We start from the raw sequence: 26386 nt of genomic DNA, 5'->3' as shown, positions 1-26386 counted from the left end.
TCTCTAGGTCATCTCTTGACCTTCCATATTGTTTTTATTCTGGTAATTGTCAAATATTTCTTTTCTTCCCTATGATGCTCAGGTTTCCTCCTTTCTTTGTCTCACAACCATCACCTGGATGCTCTCCCATCACCCATCATAAACTAAACCTCCTTCTTTTTGTCTCACTCTGCAGGACCAGTTCATCCTTATCCCTTTTGACTCCACCGCTTTGTGGACTACCTACAGATAAGCCACAACTAATGCAACCACACTTTGTCAGGTTCAGTTCTTGATAAATCCATTTTCAGCTTCATGTCAGTGTGACTCTTAAGACTTGAGACTTTTTATAGCCGTGTCTTAGATCAGACATTTGGTTAGCTGCCAACAATCATTTGTTTGAGGGAGCAGAGAAACTCTTTAAAGCAATAAAACTAAACTGAAGGTCTGAAGGAACACTAAGATAAACACATATAAATAATCATAGTCATGTAAAAGTGTTTCATAACATTATGATACAGTATGTACCAGTTTCTTCCTGGCTATTCTCCCATGAAAAACATACCCATTCAATCCTTTCCTGGAGACTAAAGTATGAACACTGGCATTAGCTGAAGCAAGAGGCCTGCAGATTCTTAGATGTTACTTGGGAGTTTTTATTGACCTTGTGAATTATTTTAGGGCTGCTTTTGTCGAAAACATAGTAAAACAAGTGGTCAAGACAACCATATTTGCCATGGTCTTGGATATTTTCCATTTATAGTCTCTGACAGCAGATGAATTGAGCTCCAAATTATTAAAAATTGTTTTGTAACCCTCTCCATACTGATGAGCATCAACTACTCTATTACTGAATTTTTTTTTATCATCTCATGACTTTTTCCTAACCTATATGGAGAAGACCAAACTCACAGTTTCTGACCATAATATAGGACAGTACTGCCCAAGTTCAGTCCTTGTCTACTTGTTACCTAATTTTACTCGATGTGCTAAGTAAACTATCAGTTCACTGATTATTTCACACAAAATTATTCACAATTATTATTTTTCCAGACACCATCGAGACTCACAACCATTGAACTGGTAAATACAAATCCTTTTGGTTATTTGATAGTGATTCCTTGTTAAACAAGGGTATTGCAGTAAGACATTCCTTTCACTATCTCACATGTTCACAAGTGTTTTCTTGGCACTGTAGTTTACAGTATCAGAGCACTAAAATATAATTAGGTTTCCTAATCCTAATCCTCATCCTAATCCTCACAATTTTATCAATTCTCTTCAGGTTTTATCACACCTATTGGAGTTTTAGTGAATAATTAATTTGTCCTTAATTGAACAAATGATGTGATGCGATTTTGATTCTGCTGCTGCAGTTGCTGCACTTTGCAATTCCTAATTCTGATTTTATAATTGATCAGTTCTGCTGATTCTGTTTTTCTTACTCAGTCAAAGACCAGGCTCTACACACTGGGTGATAGAACCCCCACTGGTACAGTACCCTACCTACTGTACAAGTTCTAGTCAGGGCATAAGTTGGTCAATAATGATACTATTAAAAAATAGATGGATGCTTCTCCTCTTCTGTAATCATTCCTGGCTGGTTATCAGCCTTAATTATTTGAAGAGCTGTAGCATAGAATTAAGACTTGATAAATTATCAAGGAAAAATCACAGCTTGGAAAAATCAAGCTTGTGTTGTTAATGGTGTTTTTTTTTCACATTTTGGCTTCTCAAGAGTAATTATTATTTCCATCTTCTACAGCACTGCACTCAGAAAGACCAGGCTGCTTTTCATTGTACCTGATTAACAAACACCTGCCAAAAGCAATCCATTTCTTCCTTTTAATATTAATGGTTTTTAATTTTCAGCTTTGTAGGAGGTGGAACCAAAAAGTGAGTTTAAGCATGAGGTGTCATGGTGAGCATGGTGGTGTCATTTTATATATTTTTTATTTACATTTATTGCTATAATGGGATGTACATAGAATGTGTTTGTTCATGACATTTAGCTTTATGATTATGTGTTAAGTTGTTGAGTGACTGTAAATAATGTCTTTTAATCTTGATCTATTTATCTAGAAAGTTGGTAGTGATACGTAAGAGTTCCCTTTTTGTCATATCACTGACAGGAAGTTGATTTCTTAAGCAGTTCACTTTTTCATGCACAGGAAACACAATGAATCTTTTGATAGCTATACTATCTGCTTTTCATTACTATATCTATACATTTTTCTTTATTTTTGCTTGCTTTCATAACTAATCCTGACTAGGTTTTGTGAAATGACACCTGACCTTCATGTCCCTGGACAATGTTAAAGATCTCTGTTAACAAAACAGGAAGAACATTTTGTAATACTGAAAGCCTCCCTGACAAAAGATTTTGTAATAAAAACATTTGTTTTTAACTTCACAACTGCACACAGGATATAAACTATAATTTTTGTATACCTATTACTCATAGGAATTTTGAGGTCCCTCTTATTCTAACAACAAGAGTGTGGCGTCATTTGACAGTTTGTGCAAGGAATTCTGTGTCTTATCAGGGTTATAATTCAGTAGTCAGCAGGTCAAAAGGGATTACATATACCAGATCTTAAAGCCTGGCGGACTTGGAGCAACTGGGAAAAAGTACCTTTCCTCAAAGCACAAGAGCATCTTTCTGCAGTAGGGACAGGAACCCACAACCCACCAGATATGAGTCCAAAGACAAACCCACTGCTCTGTGTATTGAGAGCAGCCTGGAATCCAATTCACTATATCAAACAGTACATTAACTAAAAATAGAAACGTATTTGAAGACATTTCATGTTACTCAGACCAACATGAAATTCAAATTTCTGGAAGCTCTTTAAATACATCACAAGAAGAAATGAAAACCTTAACTGTAGGAAAATATACAGTATGGAGTGCACAAACAATTTAAACTGGGAGAAAGAATAGGAAAGTGATAATATTTTTGGAAAAGAGACTGAGGCTGCAGGGCAGCATGGTGGCACAGTGATTAGTGTCGTTGCCTTGCAGAGCTGGAGTTCTCAGTTTAATTCTTGGGGTGCTATTTGCTTGGAGTATGTATGGCCTCCCTGTGTTTGTGTGGGTTTTTCTCCAAGTGCTCTGGTTTCCTCACATGGTCAAAAGGCATGCTGGTAGGTTAACTGTCTTCTAGAAAAATTGCCCCTGGTGAGAGTGTGTACATGTTTGTGTCTGTGTGTGCCCTGCAATGGACTGGCATCCAATCCAGGGTGTATAGCACCTTGCCCCTGTTGCTTGCTGGGATAGGCTCCAGCTCCCTTTGTGACCCTGTACTGGGTAAAGTGGTTAAGAAAATGGGTGAATGGAGCAATGCCACAGACATAGCTGTATTACTTGCAAAAATGTTTCACCCAGTCCTGTTAATGTCTCTAGGTAGCTAAGCGGCACTTTATTCGAATTAAATGAGAAAACACCCTTTCATTTTATTGATTGTGTATACTCCCATTAAAGGCAGAGAAAGAAAAAGAGCTTTCATTGCAGTGTAAACCTAGGGGAGTGTTGGTTTGAGGCAAGAATTTTTATGGTTAATTTGTTCACTGTACAAATAGAAATCATCTAGAACCACATCCACAATCTGTTAGAGAGTTTTTAAGAATACTAATAAATTCTCAGATGATGTATGATGGAAATTTAATAGCATCAGTAGACCCCTTGAGAAAGTATTAAGAACTAGATTTCATTGGCAAAATTTTAAATTTCACCCCAAATGATTATAGCATTACACAGTAGGTGTAAAAGGAGTAAGGCAGAGGTTACTTCCAAACTGAAAAAAGCAGAAAGACGACTTTGTTTGTTACAGCTGCAAATCATCTTTCAGTTATGTGAAATGTTGTCACTGTCACGCCCTCTACAGCTAGAGGGCACTCCTGCTCTGTCCTGTGCCTAGTTTCCTCTTCGCTCAGCATTGAGGTTCGGATATCCTGAGACCCGCCTAGCACCAGGTCGCCCCACGTCTGTGGCCTGAGGGCATAGGTTTCTATACAGCATTTCCTGAACAGCTGAGCCCGGGCTAACCCCCCTCCCGCTCTCCTGCCGTTCCACGGTTCGTCCCTTCTGACATCCGTGACAGTCACACATCTGAAAAAGTATCTTCATCCAAGATTGACTGTTTCTTCAAGTTTTAGTGTACAAAAGTACCTATCAAAATTAGAACATGGTGTAGCAGTCCTGACAGTTAGTAATATAGGTGTGAACCTATCAAGTGCACATATTAACTACTCTACTAAAGTGTCAGACCGCACACTAAGAACATACAGTAGCTCTTTTCCACATTTACCTGCAGGGACAGTTTACAGTATACCTATGGGTTTATACCACAATTATGATCATCATCGGGACACTTAACTCAGCAGATTCAGCCTGAGCTGTTTTATTTGGTTTGGAGATTTTGAAATAGATGGCACAGACAGTACGACCCCCAGTTATTAGTTTGGCTTGTCATTATGAAGTCACCTCTACAAACACAGATCACTACGTCCTCTCTCTTCATTGACTTGTAGTTAGGATGGTTGCAGTGAAAGTATAGCATCTACTGAATATCAGCATATACATTGAGTGGGAACTTAATTCCTTAGTGTGTACAATAGAGTGTATTGTTTTCCCTCAGTTGCAAGCTTCAGGTTCCAGAGTTGAGTTGGGGACAAATAATCACTGTCTGGTTCTGTTTTACTAGCCCCAATAATAAGCCAGGACGTGCTAGAGAAGTTAGTGACTGTGGGAAACTTCAGAGGGCTTTTTCTGCCTATTGCCGATGAAGCAAATGTACAGTATAGGGCCTCTGTAAAGTTTCAGCATCAGCCACAGATCTTGCAGCTGTCTTATGCAATTTGTAGAGTGCTTGGGGATAGTGGAGTAGCTCAGAGAATACATAAACAGTAACTTCAAAGAAACTGGGAAATCTCTGTATGGAGATGGCATGTTCTTACCATGTTCATGTTGGTTTTCTCCGGGTGTTCAAGTTTCCTTCCGCAGTCCAAAGACATACATGTAGGTTAATTGGCTTCTGTAAAATTGGCCCTGGTGTGAGTGTGTGTGTGTGTTTTTGTATGTATCTGTGTGTACCCTGCAATGGACTGGTGTCCAGGGTGTATTCTGTTTTGTGCCCATTGCTTGCTGACATAAAATAGTTAGAAAATGGGTGGATGGGTGTAACTTACTGAATTATGTTATCGTAAGGATTTTTAAATGAAGCACTAAAAATGCATTAATAAAAATTGTAATGACTACATGTTTCAGTAAGCTATAAAGGTCTTGTTTAATAAAGAAAATTCAACATCTGTCCATTTATTGATTTAATAAAATATCCTTTCTTCTGTGGAGATGGGGGATTCTTGAATCCATTCTTTGGATGGATTGATGACACGCAACTCCTACTGTTCAATGAGCTTTTTTCTCAAGCATTAAAATACCTGAACAAATAAACAGAGCTGAATAGTCAATCAGATTAAAATTTTCCAAAACGTCTTTTATGATGAAGGTTCCAGCCGTTTACAAGATATTACAAATCTTGTTTTTAATTCAATTATTCAATGAATGCACCACACAATCATTCATCTGAAGATTCAATTTCCTTCACAAAATGTGATGAACGTTGAACAATTAGTGCAAATTTCCATGGGCTCTTTAGCAGATTGGTAGATTATGTAGGTTTAATTTAAATAGCTTCCTTTTAGTACACAAATGGAAATCAACCATTAACATGACATTCTTAGAAACTAAATTATGTATCATGTTAAAAATATTCAAATTCTAGTATTTAGAGAAAATGTGTGATGTAAACATTTCTTTCTTTGAAGTTATTAGAGCCTCACTTGAGAGTATGTAGACTCTATTGGTTTTTTTTGCACTTCACAAATTGTCATAAAGGAACTGTAAAAACAGCTATAGTTCTGTGTTCCAGGATTTCCATTACATTTCAGCGCCAACTGGTGACTAAGACCACTTGTACAGATCCTGTTTTTGTCAGTCAAATGAATGTTGACACAGGAAATCGTACAGTTCTTTGTTCTACATATATTCCACATACAATTCTGAAAAGGATGAACAGGCACGCTTTTCTGAAAGCAACTCAACACCAGTCAAAGCTGTGGAATACAGAAACACTGTCACATTTTATCAGAAAGGGGAAATATCTCTATCGTTACATATATGTGTATGTACGTATTTGATTCTTTTTCTTCTTCTTTTTATTATACACTATATACAGTAAATGGAGAATAAATTCTGAAATCACACTTAAGGCATATTAGTTATTAAGGACATTATATGTGCTTTTCACAAGAAAAGGAGAGATACCTTCAGCCTTTGCTACATTTTTAGCATTAAATATCTTAGATTTGTGTTCATTTGCTTTCTATTATAGCCAAATGCAAACCAGGAATAAAGTAGATCCTGCTTTTGTTATTTTGTCATATATAGATGGCACTACCATTTATCTTTTTCTCTAAATACACTAATACATAAAAAGATGGAGATCACTTTATTAGCCATATACAATTTCTTGCATTAGGAAATTGTCTTTTTTTGCATACCCCAGCTTGCTCTCCATGAGACACACAGACAGGGAGAGAAGCTTGAGGTCAGAGCACAGGGTCAGCCATTGTACAGCACCCCTGGAGCAGCTGGGGTTTATTCAGGGGCCCAACAGAGTAGGATTCCTCTGCTAACCACAGGATTTGACCCAGCAACCTCCCAGCTACGGGCACAGATCCTTAGCCACAGAGCCACCACTCCGCCCCAAAGTGATCTTCACAAAATCTGCTTTGTAAAAGGAAAAACGGAATATACTAAGAAATCTGCGCTTTTTAAAAAAATATATTTTTCCCTAAGAATATGTACAGAGGACTGCATCTTACCATTTTTGCCATGTTACAGTTACATGGTGAGCAAAAAATGCTTCTACATTTTGATCTTGTTCAGGCACTGTTAATGACTTAATAGCTAGAGAATGCAAAGGAACAAGGAAAGGTTTATTACATGCTGAAAAGAGAAGAAAAAACACAACTTTTCGGCTGTGGAGAATGATATCCTTTGATTTCGCTGTATTAGATATGTAACGACAGGGTAAACAAATACCGGTATGCTCACAATGCACACACAGGCAAAGAAAAAAATATTTAGCCAGCTTTGTATTAACCTCTAAGCATTTAGATCAACTATAAAAAGTTTTGTTTTGCAAACTGTAAACAAGTACATTACACGATATCTCAGCTTTCCGAAATTCAAACATCGTTTTGGTGGAATGTGTTAATATTTTCATGTTTTTACTAAATTCATTCCATTTGTAAGGATAGCTTAGAAGGAGCTTAACTGATTTTGTACTTGTACAGATTGTCAGAATGCATTCACCATTGTTACGGACTTCTTGTATTTCATGCTGTTGAGAAAATCCTTCCTTGTTTTATTTTATGCAACCACTTTTTGTGTTTTTGCATGTAAACATATAAAAAGTGAAAGAATACAATAAAGAAAATGTTTACAGATTTTATTGTGTAAAACTCTCTCAAATTTTTTTCCATTGCTTATTATTGTACTGCAGCAATAAAACTGAAACCAATGACTGACAATTTCATAAGGTAAAAGTATTGAGTGATATGATAAGTATTTTTTATTAAGCCTTTTCATGTTTTTTATGAAGGACTAAAGGTTAAGGTTGTATGCTGTTAACACTACAGGTAGCTGATACCCCTCCCCAACCAGTAACAGATTTACACACCCTAGTGATCACATTTCCTAAAGAAAAACATAACAAACGTGAAGAACTTCTTTAAAGGGAAAATAAAATATTCTGCCTTATTTTAACAGGACACCTCTGTTGACCAAACTAAATAAATGGTTGAAAGGCTGGGAATGTTCCGGAACAAAAGGGCGAGTCTCCCAGAGGAAGCCAACAACAGAAAAAAAAAGTTAATAATGAAGTGTTTGTTACCAAATGTCTTTTCTTGTTTCGTGTATTTAAAATGTTTAAAACACTTTTTCTTTGCTTCCCAAAAAACAGTGTAAACCATTACAAAGTTTGCCATTGGATTAAAACTCTGTGTGAGTGATATGATCAAGAAAGCTAAAGAAATTTTCTCAGTTCTTTTTTACTGTGAATTTAGTTTATGAATTTACAGAAAACAAACATGCAAAATAAATAAATATTTGGAGAAAGAAAACCAATAAGAAAATAGTATATGAACAATCTTCATAATTAATATATTTTTATAAGGTTATATCCCCGCAGAGGACACAGTCCTTTAAAAGGTTAGATATTTTGTTTTATGTTATTTCTACTGTGTGACTGTCTTTTTTCTGTAAAGGAACAAGTAAAGGTTTATTCCATGCTGAAAAAAGAAGAAAGAAAACACATTTCTTTAGTTCCGGACACACAAAGAAGGCTCCACAGCCTTCTTTTCTTCTCATCATGGAATAAACCTTTATTTGTTCATTTGCAGCTGCCAAGTCTGTCGTTTTTCTGTGCAAACTGAAAGAAAAACAATACTTTTGTTTTGGGTGTGTTATTAATTGTCCACGGTAGCTGCCCTGACAAGCTATCAGTCACATTTGTGTGGTCACTCAGGTAGGCCCAATAAATGGAGCCAGATATTCCTGTCTCAACTGTTAATGGTTTGCCTTCAGCGCATATCAATAGCCCCCATACTGTGCTCATGGACTTGTTATAGGACCAGCCCAAAAGGATGTTTTCAAATCCATTGTTAGCTTACAACAGAAAAGCTTTTGACCACTTGAATTTAAATTTAAAGGTAATTTAAAAGTAACGTTGTTATCTGCTGCATCTTCTGATGATATACAGTACGTTTTAGCCTTGTGAATGCAGCACAGAATCCTCTGATGACTCATAATCTAATGTATTCTATTAATAATCCTTACAACCATATTGCGCTTTTCTGGATACTTCACTCAAAGCTCTTGCGTCTAACGGGGACTTTCGTCCAGCACCAGCAATGTACAGTATAACTCCCACCTCGATGATGTGATGGCAGCCAAAGTGCGCCAGTACACTCACCACACATCAGCTATCAGTGGGAAGGAGAGCAGAGTGATGAAGACAGTTCATAGATGGGGAATATTAGGAGTCCATGACTGGTAAAGCCCAGGAGGAAATTTGGCCATTTAACGCCCCTACTCTTTTCAAGAAATGCCCTGGGATTTTTAATGACCATGGAGAGTACGGATCATGGTTTTACGGCTCATCCGAAGGAGGGATTCTGTAACATTTATTTTGATACATTTGAATTAATTTTGGTATGGTTTTTCAAAATCTTTAACTCACTTTACTTGGAGTTCTCTTTGACCTTCTTGTGCAGAGACAAACAAATTGAGTCATTGATTAATTCATGTTTTTGTGCGACCAGCTGGCTTTATGGAGGTGTGGTCCTGTCTAGATTTTGGCAGGCTGGAGGAAGAACTGCACTCCTCGTGATCCAGAACAAAAGGTGACAAAAGGTAACAAAAGGTGGCAAAATAAATTATTTTATTACCATCCAAGATGAAACCACGCAGGGAACTTACCACTGCCCATTATCCTTTTATCGTGTTTTGCATGAATCCAAAGTAATAATGTAGGCATCGATAACAAAAGAGAATGAAACAGATTATAGTATAATGCAGAACAGGAACTGACGTAATAGGATAACATTTTTGTAAATGTTCAGTAATTCAGTAATCTGATATAAAGACAGGCTTCCTTTCAAATTATGCTAACTCACATTGGCTCTAAAGATTACACTTCTAGTATATTACTACAGTAGTATTCTCTTGCTCAATGAATAATAAACTACAGTACATAATGTACAACTTAGATGTTACTGGTACTTAATAATAAAGTACTTTGTATTTTAAACATTGCTTTAATTTTAATTGTATATAGAGGCACTTACAAATGCATACAAAACAAGTGAGTATTGGACCTAACATTATCAATACTTTTTGATGCCTCTCAGTTTATACTTAATTGTTTTGAATAGAGTCTGTTACAGCCAAATTATTTGAATGGGTGCCTAGCAATAAGTTCTGTATCTCATGAATATTTCAATTTTTTACTGTTATGCCATTGGTGACAAGGTGTGGTTTAGAAGATAACATCTATTCAGCACAGTAGTCATTTGTTTTGGTTCATTTTCCATGTGGACATTATGGGACTTGTGAGTTTAATCTTAAAATGGAAGACAACATGTAGTGGTTGGCTTCAAAGGCCTTTCTATTTTATGTATTTTATCATGAGATGTTTATGACTAAATAACAATGCTATAACAAAAAGTACTCAGGGATCACCAACACTACAGTAAATTCAATCAGGATGTTGAAGTGCAGAGAGTCATGAATGGAACATTGTAGGTTTTGAAGGATTAAAAGTGTCTCAGCAATAATAAGCAGAAATATTTAGATAATGGAAAAAAAAGGTGTTACAGTAATTAATGGAAACAAGTTTTCACCCAGGAGTTTTACAAGGAAGAGGTTGACAGCTTTCCTCAGGCTAAGCAAAGGCAAGGTTCTAATTTGAATGCTATCAACATAGAGGAGTGATGTTTTTCTACTTAAGAAACAATACTAATTTGTAGACCATTAACAAAACTCAGAAGTCTCTCGAGACAGTGGAAAACCCGTCCATAAAAAGGGCAATGAAAATGAATCAGTTAGTTATGCACCAATATGTCTTACTTCAATTACATGCTGAATAAAGTTATAGTAATAATATGGCATTAGAATTCTACCTAATGAAACAGACAACATGATTTTATCCAATACAGGGTTAAACCTGTATGAAGGAGCAGGAGCCTGTCCCAGCAAGCAAAAACTGTAAGGAAGAACATACCCTCTGTGGAATACTATTCCATTTTAGGGTACACACAAACACAGAGATAAACACAGTCACACCAGGATCAATCTTCCCAGAAGCCAATTAGGTTAGCAGTATACATATCTTTGGACTGTGGAAGGAAACTGGAGCGCCAGGCGAAAACCCACATGAATGTTGAGAATATAAACGCCACAGAGACAGCACACCAGGCTCAGAACTGAGGCAGCAATTCTCAACACTGTTCCACCATGCCATCCGACATACTACATGATGTATTAACTTAAGATAAAGCATATTATTGGGTAAAGTACTGGTTAATGGATAGTAAACAATATGAGTAAGGGGTGAATACTTCAATTGGAGTGAAGTAATTAGTAGGGCATCTCTGAGATCCATATAAGAAGATTCCTGCTTGCATCAATAAATGATAGTGTGGTTGCTCAATAAATATCGACAATAAAGGACAACTTGTCTACTTCTCAAAGTAAGACAATATAAATAGTCCTTGCGTAAAATTTATTTTAGATGACCCTTTAAATGTTTAACATGAAACTGTTTTTTTTATGATTGGTAAGTCAAGATAAAAGTAAGGGACAGATGACAGTAAAACAGTTTTAAAATACATAAGTGTACAATCATGTACTGTATTTGGGTATGTACAAGTGAAACACCCACTTAGTCTAAGTTAAGATCTGCTCTAATTTATTGATTAGTATGGAAGAAGGCTCCATGCTTTAAGTCCATGGACAAAATGTATGCTTTTATTGACCCTACTCCTTATATACAGTATCTTTTTTTATAAGCTGCAAACGTTCTGGTCTCTAACCCCAATATATCCAATGTTATTCATTTTATATTGAATTTTGGTGAGAAAGATGCTTGCTGTTGGTAATGTCATTGTTGATTTCACATGTGGCAAAAAGGAAGTTTCCTTTTAAAAAGTCCCATGGGTGGTATCAAGTGGGAGGAGCATCCAGGATGAAAGGGCAGACTCCTAGGCCACATCATTACTTCTCTTGCAGCTCTCAGATAGCAGAATGTGTTGGTACCACGGTATATAGGCGGGATATATTCAGGCTTAATTAATTATTTTAATCTGTTCTGCAATTATCTTTTACACTGGGACCAAGTAGACTGCTTTGCAGAGTGGGCTCTGAGACAGATGGTGTTAGTAGCGGGATGGATATTGACCATGCTGAAAATCTCTGGAGGCTGCAACACATTCCTGCCGTGGAAGAGCAGGAAAAGCAGGCACCTGCTTCAATAGTAATAATGCCAAAAGGCAACACAAAGGACTTTCTGGAGCCTCAGCAGCCAGAAGTAGTGTCAATGACATGACAAAAGCACAGAAAAACTGGTCATTGGAGACTTACTTGAGTCTGTGATGAAGCTACAACAGTAACAAATGAAGCAGCAAGGTTTGGCAACAGGGTTAGCATTGAAGGTCATTAGAATGTAGATCAGGTGCACTTCATGGAGCCAGAAAATTGACAGACCAGACCAAGTGCAGGTCAGAAAGAAGCAGTTCTCAATTCGTAGCATCTGAATCTTTACGTGAGACACGGGGCACTCCCACTAATTGGTCTGAGAACATAATGGTATCATCATGGTATCATCATTACAATGAGGATTATATTGACTCTTGCTTGACTTCTTTTGAATGCATAGCAAGAATATGTCGATGACCAAGGGAGCAATGAACAATCTCATTAGCAGGAATGGTTTTGGAAACAAAACAGAAACAGTTGCTGGACTGACCATCAATGGGACGTGAAGTAACTTATTTTAAAACAGATGTACAATTTCAGAGATACAGTATGTAGGGGTAGGCAATGGCATTATGCAGCTGCCTCAAGTGAATGAAGTATGGGTCATTTAAGATTGTCCCCAACTTACTTCCAGGAGACTAGTAAGACGAATCCTGGGTCGAACAGGTTGGAACCAAAGTTTGTTTCTCCGTTTTTCAGGAATAGTACATGCCTTCACTGAACCGACAAAAACAAATGTCACTAGATTTGAGTGGACTTTTGCAGCTGAAAGCCTTTCACGACCTTAAAGACTCCAACACTTGTGACCCATTTTTGCTCATCCTGTTCCAGATCGATGTGTCAAATAATAGATTAGGAGTGGTGAAGAAGAAGAGTAGCCAAACATCTAGTTGTGTGCCTTAGTAAACTGATTGTTTAACACTTGTTGAAGCTGATAACTTGTCTTCTGTCAAGAAAAATCTCTCAGATAAATAAACTACAACCATTAAAAATTGGATTAGATGGGCAATATGGTCTTATCTTGTTTGTAACTTTTATTATGGTCTGTTAAGCACATTAAGTAATTAAAACCCCAGAATAAACAGAATAAACAATACAATAACATGAACAAGATAAATATTTTACATTTAATAGATCCATATGAAACATATATAGTATAGAGCAATTTCATTGCTGTATATTGTATACTGCATACTGTATACTGAACACTGTTTAGGATTCTAGTCTACTTATTAATAAGTTATTAATAAAGAGCCAGGAGAGAATCATCCTGTAGATCAGTGACACTCATTGAGATCACACTATTGTGAAATACCAGTATCTAGTTAACCAAAAATAGCTTTGCATTGCTGCACACGTGCTAACCTACTGTATTTGTACAGTACGTTTTGTTATTCTTGTAATGACTAAACAGCTGATTTGAAACCTCTCACATCAGGCTTCTGAAATTCCAGAAATGTTATATTCTTCATATTGACAATGTCTATTACCCATTAAGAGACCGGCTGGCTCTAATGCTAATGAAAGAAAATCTCGGAATGTACAGTATTCATTAACCAGGTCCAGAAGGGCAGTGAGTATTGCAAAGTCACATACAGTTTAGAATTCATAGTTTGGAAAAGGCAGATCCCTAGAAGGAAATTTGTAAAACACTAATCATATATCTTACTCCGTTCATTTCTTTTTATGTATTTAAGTGTTGATGTACTGTAACAGTTACTCTAAATATGACATATGATATTTACTACAAATGCAGATTTCAAAATGTATTTTCATTATTTTGTCTGGGGTTCTCTGTCAATGTCTTCTATTATCAGTACAGCAGGTAGTTAGTTATAGCAGGTTTTAACTATTTTAACAATACGTGTTTGTGAAGTGTTAAGTCATTTTTGTGTCATTTCCTGTTCCAGTAAGGCTAGAGTAGAAGCTAGTATGGTATAAGTCTTGCTTTGCCACTGTTTTGGTTGTATGAATGTATAGGCGCATGCACGTCTCTGGCATAATAAACACTTGTTTGCTATTATATGTGGGGATTGTCAGCTTCATTAAACCCTATGTTTACATCAACAGTATCAGTTTCACAATCGCTCCCACCCCACCCCCAGATCTCACACACACAGCACTGGGTGTAACCTGTAGCTTGGCTGCAATCTGTCAACAAGCATAATCATCACTAGACAAAAATTTGAATTCTGTTTTTTGTTGTGTACCACTTTCTTCCCAGCAGCTATGAAAAGTTCTCACATACTTAAATTTCTGTAATGGTATCAGTTCATGTTTTTCTGCAAACTATGAAGCAGGGTGATACTTTCTGATGGGGCTGGACAACAACACAGACATAGTAACCTGCCTAGATAGTACTGTACAAGGTAGCTTTTTAGTTTTACATAAATAATGTTAATATTTAATCTTTAATTGACATTCTACAGTATACCCTCTTTACCCTTCATTTCCAGAATAATGTACTAATAGAAACCTACTAGTAATAGGAGGGCTTTTCTAAATATGTTGACTGTACTCTAAAACGATTCCATTAGATGTATTCATATGGCCTCTCCTTTCTCTAATTTATTCCTTTTTGGGGGGGAATGAGTGCAATATTAAGACTTCTCCAATTGGTGAAAAAAAGTTGTCTTGATTGGCTATTCAAAGATCCCAGTTGACGTTGTCTAAATAAAACCATATATTTATTTGAATAAAACCAGTTCTTTCTCCTGGTATTTTTGTATTTTCTAAAGAGCTACTAGATCGCTGTTTTCTGCACTTCTTCATACATACTTCAATATTCATTTTCTGCACGAATACGTTTTGTGCCTTTAGCATTATTCCCTGTAAAAAACATGTACTGTACAAACCAATTTAATACGGCACGTAATTAAACTGAAAAAAGCTAAATAGATTGGATGAAAGTCCTGAATTGTGCAACACGATTAGACAGTAGTCTGCGTTGGGCTTGCTGGCTGTTCTCAAAGCGAACGGAAAATCGGGTTGGCGCAATCACGAGGGAATGACGTAGAGCAGGTAGCAAGGGCCAGGTTTTTCGCCGTGTAAGGTGTGTCCTCTCACGGAGGAAGACCATGAAAGAGCGGAGTATTACATTTAAATTTTAATTGAATTTAAAGTATCTTTCTATTTTGGAGCTCGTCCAATTCCGCTTATTCTTATATTTCAAAACTGTAACACACAGTTTCGTTACCAATAATAGGCGCAGCACAAAATATGAATTATTCAATGAGGCTAGTTCATTTGTTTTCTTTATTGGTGATATGTTCTCGACAGGGTAAGTAACTTTAAATGTTGTAGTGAATACGCGTTTGTCCACCTTGCCTTTTCTTTGATGAAAAAAACTGATTAAACCAATCGTGTGTGCGCACCTCAAATAAGTAAAAAATAATATGTATGAATAAAATATTTTATTCACTTCATTTTGTAGTTTAATTTTATTTTGATTTTCTAACTTGATGATACCACTTTTAATACATCACTTTTATTTTCCATTGCACAATGTGTTTAATTTTTAAATTTGAATTTCAGACTTTAATACATTACATTTCAGTTTTAGTTTAAACATAGTTTATTTCATCTTGTATAATTCAGAAGTTGAATATTTATGTTGAATATTATTCTGTTTAAATGCAAAATTAAGCTTTGGTATAATAGGTGGTTTTGAATAAGCCAAAAAATATTTAACCTGGTTGTAAGTTGTTCTGAGAAGTGTAGTATTTTAAAAACAGTTACAAAAGTGCAACATTTGTAATGACTTCATTAAGCCTCTTTAACTCTAGTCTCCATACTTAGCTGACAGTTTTGAATGCATTTTAAATTATTAATGTTAATCATATGTACTGTATATTGTGTTGATGACATTTTGAGTTAAAATACTTGAATATGCCATCCTAAAAAGTGATTTGTTTATTTCAGTATGTTCCCAACAAAGAGGGTTTCTTGGCGTTGAAACACTTGATGGTACCCTAGTGAACCAAACGGCCTGGGACACCCTTCAGAGCGGCCTGACCACGGTCTTCCTGCCCATCGTCTACATCATCGTGTTTGTTGTCAGCTTGCCCACGAACGCCATGGCCATTTGGGTTTTCCTCTTCCGAACGAAGAAGAAGCATCCGGCCGCCATCTACATGGCCAACCTGGCTCTGTCAGACCTCCTGTTTGTCATCTGGCTTCCTCTGAAGATTGCCTACCACATCAACGGCAATAACTGGATCTACGGTGAGGGCCTCTGTAAGGTGCTGGTGGGCTTCTTCTATGCCAACATGTACTGTTCCATTCTTTTCATTACCTGCTTGAGTGTGCAGAGATACTGGGTCATTGTGCACCCTCTCTCCCACCAGAGGAAAAACAACAAGATTGCAGTCTACGTCGCCATCACAGTCTGGGCTGTAATCTGGGCGAGCACCACTTCGCTGTATCTTTATGACCAAACCGTCCAGATTAAGGACGTGGACATTACGATTTGCCACGACATCACCAAAGCAAGTCAGATCAATTATCCCTTTGGTTTCTTCATCACAATGGGCGTTTTTGCTTATTTCATCCCGGCGGTAGTGTGCATAATCGCCTATGTTTTAATGCTCAGGCATCTCGCCAGCTCCATGACGGACGAGAACATCGGAAAGAAACGCCGAAAGGCGGTCCTGCTCATCGTCACAGTCCTCGTCATGTTTCTGGTGTGTTTCACCCCGAGCAACGTCATGCTGCTCGTTCACTATTCGCTTTTAAAGCAAGGCGAAGTCAACAATGGCTATGGCATTTACATTGCCACTCTCTGCCTCGCAAGTTTGAACAGCTGCTTTGATCCCTTCCTGTATTACTACGTCTCTGAGGAGTTCCGCGAAAATGTGAAAAATACCCTGATCTGTAGGAGTGTCAGGACTGTAGAAAGAATGAGAGTGTCCTTCACAGCAATGAAATACTCAAAGAGCAGCAAGTCCTATTCATCAGATTCAGGAACACGTACTAGCAGCTGTTAGACAGAGAGGCTAATTCACACCTGTTTTGTAATGAAAACAATTGTTCTGAATGTTAGACTTTTGTACCCTCTGGTTGTAAAAATAACCTTTTTATGTTTTTTTTCTTTATTTAATACAGTTAATATACATATTTTAAAGGAGAAACTGAGTGAACAAGATTATCTGGTCTGGCTCTGGTATAAGTCTGGTCAGGACTTGTACACCCTTGTTTTAGGATTTTTTTTGACAGGAAAGAGATATAAAACCTCGACATTTTAAGGTGTGTTTATTAGTGACCTACTGTACATGCTCTAGTATTCTTTCATATTTTAAGTTCATACACTCCACATGGGTAATTTTTGCAATTGAATGCAATGTGAATCACTTTCTGTCTTGCACTTATTGCACCAGTTTATAACCTTTAAGATATACCATCTCATTTTCAAGGAAAATGTATAGGCACTAGTCAAATGTGAATTGTTTGAACTGCCTTGTATGATTTTAAGCTTTGTATTTTATTTGCAATAAAGGATTTGAACAGTTTAAGCCTATTCTCACACAAACACATGTAACGAATACACCCCTGCGTATGACAGTGATCTCAGCTGCCCGGGCTGTGGGGGGGCTCCTTTAGTGCTGATGGCAAGTTCCCTGTTGCGGGACGCCGGGGACCCGGGTTTGCGCCCAGGCAGTGAGGGACGAACTGACAGGGCAGGAGCAGGCAAGGGCGGAAACCCCAAGAACCGTTACACACCCATGAAAACATTGTACTGAAAAGTGGTGTTTAATGAATAGGCATTTGTGAATCACTAACAGCAGTCTCTACATCGTCAAATCTTTAAGAAAAACATTATTGCATGTGGCTTTAATGTAGTAATGTTATGAAATCGGTTGTTTTAATATATGTGAGTGAAGATGAGATGTCTGCTCACCATCCTATGATATAGCACATTACAGAATGCTCAATTTAACTTTGCGGTGTCTTTGTAAGTAATGAGACACAATAATGTAGGTTTATTTTGCACCAGTGCCTTACCTTACAGTAGACTATTTTTGAAACTTTGCAAAAAACAGCAGATCCACCGTGTAATTCAAAATGCCAGAACATTTTTAACTTCTCTCATGAAAGTTTTTTTTTTATGTGTCACCTTCTAGCGAAATCAAAGTAGCTTAAGGGTGCGCAAATTTGGTTGTTTTACAAAACTCTGGTAATGTCAGGAATATTGTTTCTGACTTTAAGTACTACCCCCAGCCACAAACCTGTCGGACTGGAGTTGCTGTTTACCACTTGGCTGATTCTGTGGCATTTGTATGAATCTTTCCTCCTACATTGTGGGAGATGTGGATCCCATTTCCAAAGCGAACTATTCCCATTTTCGCTCCTAGCTTCGCTGTCACCAGTGATACTATTATACTTGATATCAGTATTACATTTATTAATTACAAACAGAATACCCGCTTAATCGTGACGTGCCTACAACTGTAAAAGTTATTTTAAGAACAGATTGCAGAATAAAGAAAGCGAGCAATTATACCATGTTGTTTTCAGAGGTCGTTCAGCAGAAAAAAAATGAAATTGTGAGGAGTTAGGTGAAAGTACACATAAATCCCATGGATGATTAAGTGATGTGGGTATTATGAATTTACTATGAACTAGATCCTCGGCTGGATTTAAATTCACAAAGACTCGAACGAAACCCAGGAGCCAGGTGGATATGGTCACGAGGTAATGACGCAATGCAGGTAAGAATATTTGCCTGCGGTGGGGCAGGGTGTATGTTCATTTTCACTCGAGAGAAAGGCATTGCTGCGGAGGGGAATTGACGACGGCTTGTTGCGTTTGGATTAGAAAGCACAGCACATTTTGTTTGTATCACTGTTAGGCGAAGAAAAGTACAGCCATGTTTTCGGTGAAATTTAAAGTAATATTTTTGCTAAGTTCCTTTATATCCAGCTATGAAGCAGGTAAGACTTTACTTATGGTTTGTGACTTTACGATTAATACATCTGAAAAGGATTGACTTCGTTTCTTAGTGTTACGCGTTGACCTTGCAAATAACTCAAGGTTTTGTTAAATGGCAGTTAATCGGGAATGAAAACAGTCGATTGTTAGTTATATTAGTAAGCTAAATTACCAGACGAATGTTAAAATAAAAAATATCGGGACTCCTTGTCTTAACTCAAATACTCACAAATTAAGAGTCGTGTAACTAGCAGGTTTATTTTGAAAGTACTTGTAGCTAAATTATAGAAAAGGATAACGCTGAACATAAAATAATAAAACCTTTTTTGTTACAACGTTTTGCAAAAATAAAAACAGGTATGTCCTGCGATTTCCGTATCTCGGAGAACTAAGGAAGTTTACAGATTCTTACGTCACATAGTTGTCGCAAGAAAGATTCTTTTTTAAATCCTTTAAATAAATTTAAAGAATGTATTTTGTGTAGTTACCAGTTTCTTAATATGGAGATTATTTGATTCCACTTTTCTGCTTTCAAAAACGTTCTGTGATGAATAAAACCATTTTTAAAAAAATTATTTTGGAATATGTTTATAAAAAAAGTAAAGAGACTCATGAGCTTGTAATGCTCATGAGTGCAATGTTAATGCTAAAAGCAGTACCCTGAAGGAAAGTACATATTGCCTGTCCTCAGGAAAGCATTTCATAAGATACTGTATTTAGGCAATTGTAAAAAACATACTTTACCGTACGTGTAGTTACCCAGGGCGTCTTCCATTGGGAACCTCCTTTTGTGAAAAAGCTATCTGGTCTTTTTTAGGTCAGTTGTTTTTTTTTTTTCCTTTATACTCAATCTCAAATTGGCACTTTATCAACTAATTTCTTAATTGCAGGTAGCTCACGTGGGTTCATTGGCACAAGTATTGACGAAAAGGAAAACGTCTTTAAGGTAAACAAAATTGCCGAAGAAACACTTCAGAGCGGCCTGACCACGGTCTTCCTGCCCATCGTCTACATCATCGTGTTTGTTGTCAGCTTGCCCACCAACGCCATGGCCATTTGGGTTTTCCTCTTCCGAACGAAGAAGAAGCATCCGGCCGCCATCTACATGGCCAACCTGGCTCTGTCAGACCTCCTGTTTGTCATCTGGCTTCCTCTTAAGATTGCCTACCACATCAACGGCAATAACTGGATCTACGGTGAGGGCCTCTGTAAGGTGCTGGTGGGCTTCTTCTATGCCAACATGTACTGTTCCATTCTTTTCATTACCTGCTTGAGTGTGCAGAGATACTGGGTCATCGCCCATCCCCTGTCTACCCAGAGGAAAAACAATCGGTTTGCCGTCTGCCTTTCAATTGCCATATGGATTTTAATCTGGTTGAGTACAACGCCACTGTATCTTTATGACCAAACTGTCAAGATTGGGAACCTAGACATAACCACTTGCCACGATGTCAACAAAGTAGGCGAGACAAATTATCCCTTTGGTTACTTCATTACAATGGGCATCTTTGCTTATTTCATCCCATCTCTGATAATTGTAGCGGCTTATTTCTTGCTGCTTCGGACACTGAGTGACTCGATATCGGATGAGAACACCGGGAAGAAGCGCAGAAAGGCTTTCATCATCATCATCACCGTCCTTGTGACGTTCCTGATCTGTTTCACCCCCAGTAACATTATGCTTGTTGCTCACTATTCGCTCTTGAAGCAGGGCTTTGAAAACAATGTCTATGGATTTTACATTATCACCCTATGCCTTGCCAGCTTGAACAGCTGCTTAGATCCGTTCATCTATTACTTTGTTTCCAAAGAGTTCAGAGACAGTGTGAAAAACACCCTCATCTGCAGGAGTGCTAGGACTGTTGAGCGAATGAGAGTGTCCTTTAGCTCAATGAAATATTCAAAGAGGAATGACATCTATACTTCAAGTTCGGGAAGCACAAACACAAGTAGCTGCTGATGAAGGAAAAGAGGTTTTTAAAATCTTGATTTCTGAATTTTATATTTATTTACTGCATTTTATTTTTTTTAAAGTCTATAGTGAATTATGGAAGAGAAATGAATGGAATCAAAACAAAAACTGAATACACGTCTGACTTTACAAGGTCTGAAAGCCCACCGTGTTGGGGAACCTTTCATTTTGCTAGAGTACAACATTGTATTCATTGCCAATTTTTTACTGATGCTAATATTTTATTCAGTCTCTTATGTGTTGTAAATGAGTAACTTTCTCTAAAAGGAAAAATCTTGTGTGTCCTTCATTTTTATTACAAACCTGGCTGAAGTGCATCTCAGAAGCATGTATTTGCTTTTTCAGTTTTTATAGAATGATGTTTGTGTATATATATTTTACTGGCCATTCTTATTGTCCCTAATTGTACACTCAAAAAATCTTAGCAATAAAATATTTAGCTAATACATTAACTATTTTAAATCGATACAAATAACTTGATTCCTATTGATGTATTGTACTTCACAAGTGATTTTCACAGATTTTTTTCACTTGCTTTTTGAAACCTTAAATGTACTGTAACACATTCATAGATATTCAGTTTTAGATGGACGTGATCCATTTTTAAAGCTAAAAAAATGGAAGTATTCCTAGTTTTATAGATTCAGGTTAAATGTCAGGTTCTCATTGCCAGCTTTGTTAATTTATGTATTTGTAGAATCCCCTCTCCTGTATTATAATGTATAGTTTCTATATTTTAGAGTCTCTTAAAGTAAAGTAATATGGTGGTTTAATGTGCTTGCCACTTAGGTTACAATAGCTCACTCTCCGCTTGATGATATTACAGATAACCTCATTTCCAGGATTTGCCTGATGAGCCATTGCAGAAAAGGCCTCTGGAATTAGGGCTACTGCTCCTCAGGGAATGCTGCTTGGGCTGACAACAGGGGGTGGGTTGTGGGAGAAAGAGGGCTAGTCATGGAGAATGAGAACATGACTACATTCCTACCGAAATGTCCTTAATTACAAAGTGAGTCATAGAACAGGCTTAAACCATTAACCAAATGTTTTTTTTTAATATATAAGCATTCCACTTTTAGTGTCCATATTATTAATGCCTAGTTTATCTAAAGTAAAATTACATAAATATTCTCTACATAGTAGTGTTTTAGCATTTAACGAACAGTTTCAAAACAGGAGTGTTCTTCCCTGCAGACTATAATAATAATTTGTCACTTTCTCAACTCCAAAACAAACCTAATTTTTTCATAGTTGCTTAGTGATTTGTGGAATAAATGAAACAATCAAGTACATTATCTTTCAAGAAGTCAAATCTACTGTATCAGCTACAACTACACAACATTTAGCACTGAAACTAGAAACAATTCTTCGTGAGTTGTTGCTATTCAGCTTAATTGAGCAGTATTCCATTTTTTAAAATAAAGCCTGTATTTAATTTGAACTAAATCTATAGTATTACATTTTTGTTAAGTAATTTACCCTTTATCAATGGAGTAGCTAAAATAAGTATGAGTAAATATTTAAATAGCTAAATGGAAAATTACTCAATTTAGTGTCATGATTTGCCTGTTTATTTTTAACATTGCTGAGGCTAAAGATTGAATCTGCTGGCACATTTTAATTGTTATATGATCACTGGGATCTTGATTGCTGTGTTTTGAAGTGGGTTGTAAAACATTTAGGATTGAGGCTCACATTAACTGTAAAGTTCAGAGTCAATACTCGCTTGATCTTTTTTAGATGCTTCATATAAATAAAGGAGTTATTTATCTTCAGACCACATGAATAGGAAACATAAGGCTCAGCCTTTATCTTAGTTACTTTCTGCTGGAACTCTATGAAATACAAGTTTCGGGTTTACAGGTGTACATCTTCAAACCTGTTTTGCATGTTAAAGTAAACCCTGTGATCACATAAAAATGCAGCCAGGTAGCCAGAACTTGCTTTGTATTTTAAATCGTTGTAGCATTTGCTTTCTGTATTAATGTGAATGTAATGTAAAATGAATGAAAACATATGGACTAAGATCTAGATAGTCTGTTGTATAAATTAAGTTCATTCTTAACATTTCTTAACTTTCTCAATCGCAAATCCTGCTTTTATTAAATGTGGATAATATTCTTAAATCTGTATACATTTGTCTTTAATTTTTTGTAATGCTTTGGTGGTCAGAATGTATTTAAAAATTTAAACTGGTGTGATTTCTCTATGTAGATAATAAGGTAAGAGAGAGATAAGATCACTTTTTTTGGGCATATATAATTTCTTGGATTAGGAATTTGTCTTTTTGCGTACCCCAGCTTGCTCTCCATGAGACACTCCGACAGGGAGAGAAGCTTAAGGTCAGAGCGCAGGGTCAGCCATTTATATGGCGCCCATGGAGCAGTTGGGCTTAAGGGCCTTGCTCAGTGGCCTAACGGAGTAGGATTCCTCCGCCGGCCACGGGATACGAACCGCCAAACTTCCAGCCACAGAGCTACCGTAACTCCCCGATATCTCAAAAGAGATTTATCTATTCTGCCAAAATCTGCTGCAAAGACCAAAACAGAAACTGACGAATAAGATGTGACTAATCCAGCCCAGGATTTCAGATGATGTCATGAAGTGAAAAGAACACCATGAAACTCATAAATACTGGTTCGGGGCAGTTTAGAAACAACAGAACTGGTTTAAAACGTTAACTCTAACAAAGGTGAATGGGCATTTTTTTCAAGTGTTTTTTTTAAACTCCATGAACCTAAAGTGTTGTATTTCTAATCATTTAACTATACATGGGCAGCTAACAAATAGTACTAAATTAGGTTGTAGGCTGGATAGAGGCTAGAGGCTAGTTTTATACTTGCGCAATATCATGTTTACACTGCAAGTATGTTATGCTGGTCTTTACTGATAAAATTATTCTAATGTGTTGAATTAAAATGTACTAATTGCTTTATAAATATTCCTATCTCTACAGTCAAATACAGGGACTTAAATATTTACATGACTGCAGTAACTGGTCTTGGAGCAGTCTAATCACATAGGTTTTGAGAGGTATTTTCATATACTTAATAAACATTCTATAGTTAACTCTAGTAGTGCACTACATTTTAATCTCTTTACATTACTAAAACAACAGTAAATAGAGCTAGAGTGAAGGTGAGGATCACCAGATGTAACCTGGTTAAAAGAACAAGTAATCAAAAGGCATTTGTAACATTTCTTCACTGCTGCCTCAGCTCTTTGATTCTGATTTGATTCTGCCCTGGTGCTCCTTCTGTGTGGATTTTGCATATCATGACATATGCTTGTGAGGGTGGTTTCTGATTTGTCCTTTTATCTCTGTGATAAAGCCATATGCCCATCCAGAGTGAAAATCGTCTTGCTGTCAGTCCCACTTTGCACCAAATGCTTGCCAATTTGGCTTCTGGTTTCCACAACCATCACCAAAATTGGTGGATTTCCAATAATGGTTGGATGTCTCATTTGTTCCATCATGATTGAAATGCCACTCAGGCTCTGTTGTTTCATCTGCCAGTGTCTGGAATGGTACTATACATTGCAGTAAGGTCCGTGTGTGGGGTACCAGCCTACTGAACCAGATGTGTGGCTACTGGTTGGGTTTTAACTGAAAAGTAAAATCTGCTTTGTGTTCTAAGTTTGTCTGTTACTGTTTTATATTGTAATCCATTCAGTTTTGTGTAACATCACCTTAATGTTTGAGTTCTCCCCAAGATTGGGAAACCCAAAGCTCTCTGTTAATAATCCTGTCAGAAGCTGAATGCTACAGTAGCTGCCTTGATGACTTTAGACATGTTGTTAAAGTGGGTGTCTATCTAATGATCTAATGACGTGGGTGTGAGATTTCAGATTTTTCTGTGTCCGTTTGCCTGTTGGTTCCAAGGAAGTAACTACCACTGCTAAAACACTTAAACAGTAAATATCATTTCCACTTTCTTGAGGGGTGTAAGTTATTGTAGAGTGTGTTCAAAAATTGTGAGCATTTTTGAAATGAATTTTTTATTATCACAAACCCAAAAAAACACAACAACCCCTCCACTCCAACTGCCACCATCATCCGGCCATTTTCTTACCACTCCTTCTGGTTCAGGGTTGTGGGGGATCTGGAGCCTTTCCCAGCAAACGACAAGCGAAAGGCAGGATACATCCAGTCCATCGCAGGACAGGCGCATAGACACACTCTCTCACTAGGGACAAATTTCCTAGTAGACAATTAACCTGCCAGTATGTCTTTGGCCTGTTTGAGGAAACCCTTGCAAAGATGGGGAGAACACACAAACTCCACACAGATAGTGTACCAGGCACAGAATTGAACCCAGGGCCCCAGTTCTGCAGGATAGCAATGCTAACAACTCTACCACCATGCTACCATGCTCTGCATTTACATAATAATCATAATATTTTCAAAACACTAAAATATGCTGAGAAGAAAGAGTACACCGAAGATTCGCTGGACCAAACCATTTATGACTGGTTCATAAACGGAAAAACTAAAAGCGACACATTTGTTTTTTTAAATCAAACATTCGTAAATTAAGCAAAGAAAATCCAAATTGTTCTTACCAACCCCCTCTCCTGCTCCTTCTGTCATATGGGCAGGCAGAGTGTCCGCTCGTCAGAGTGTGAGTCGTTGTTGGGCAGTCAGTATCAGTGAATTTACAGTGTTGCGGTTTTGTAGTGTGACTTAGATATCGAGTTTTTCAAATCTATTTAATATCATAAATATTTGCACAGCAATAGCTCATTTTCATTGTATGTTTGTTTATATAGATATGTCATTGTTTCTTTCTAATGATCACTATAGCTGGAGGAGTTCCATCAACACAGCATGTTAAGCCTGTTGTTTCTGTTTCTTGATGGAGCTTCGGCTCCCATGAGCTTAGTTTCTGAGGTATAAATAAGGGCTGGCAGCTAAACAAAAATCTTCCTGGGATACCTGAATCCAGAAAGTCTTTCCCTGTGCGATCGGGTTGTAATACGTCAGCCCTGTTTGGAATGATGCGGGAGTGACTAGGAAAGATTGAGACTAAAGAACCTCATGTCCTTTGTTGAGAAGTATTTAAGAATCTGTAATAGTTATCAAAATACTGTGTAAGAACAACTGAAGGAAATATTTTGCCCACGTTTATTTAACTTTCAGAGCACTAATGCAGCTTACAGCATCAATTCTAATACAGTACTTTAAGCAGTACATTTAAGCCGGAAAGCTAAAATAAACAAGTTCATTTCAAACAGAAAGCTACAATAAACATCATGAAAGCCCATCAGTAATAAGATGCAGGCCTGCTGACCAGGATATTTTGCAGGATCTTTACAGGATATTTAAAGAAATTCAGTGCTATTTTAATGTTTGCTAACTTCATGTGAAGTTTCTATATCTCTGTAATGTTTTTTTAAGTATATTAT

General features: G+C 37.1%; 2 protein-coding genes across 2 annotated transcripts; both read left to right on the top strand.

The window, feature by feature from the left end:
• The first annotated feature begins 15080 nt into the window (after window positions 1-15080).
• Window positions 15081-17591, top strand: LOC102697864 (proteinase-activated receptor 2-like). The gene is made up of 2 exons (XM_015364146.2): window positions 15081-15361; window positions 16003-17591. The coding sequence occupies exons 1-2, from the start codon at window positions 15301-15303 to the stop codon at window positions 17064-17066; spliced, it is 1125 nt and encodes a 374-aa protein (XP_015219632.2). The 5' UTR covers window positions 15081-15300; the 3' UTR covers window positions 17067-17591.
• Window positions 17592-18823: 1232 nt separating this feature from the next.
• On the top strand, window positions 18824-23106 carry f2rl1.2 (coagulation factor II (thrombin) receptor-like 1, tandem duplicate 2). The gene is made up of 2 exons (XM_015364140.2): window positions 18824-19010; window positions 19899-23106. The coding sequence occupies exons 1-2, from the start codon at window positions 18947-18949 to the stop codon at window positions 20966-20968; spliced, it is 1134 nt and encodes a 377-aa protein (XP_015219626.1). The 5' UTR covers window positions 18824-18946; the 3' UTR covers window positions 20969-23106.
• The last annotated feature ends 3280 nt before the right edge of the window (window positions 23107-26386 follow it).

The sequence above is a fragment of the Lepisosteus oculatus genome, chromosome 3 (genome assembly GCF_040954835.1).
Source record: "Lepisosteus oculatus isolate fLepOcu1 chromosome 3, fLepOcu1.hap2, whole genome shotgun sequence".
In the NCBI taxonomy this organism is placed as follows: domain Eukaryota; kingdom Metazoa; phylum Chordata; class Actinopteri; order Semionotiformes; family Lepisosteidae; genus Lepisosteus; species Lepisosteus oculatus.
The sequence above is the reverse complement of the archived record's forward strand: the minus strand, read 5'-3'. Positions and strand labels throughout refer to the sequence as shown.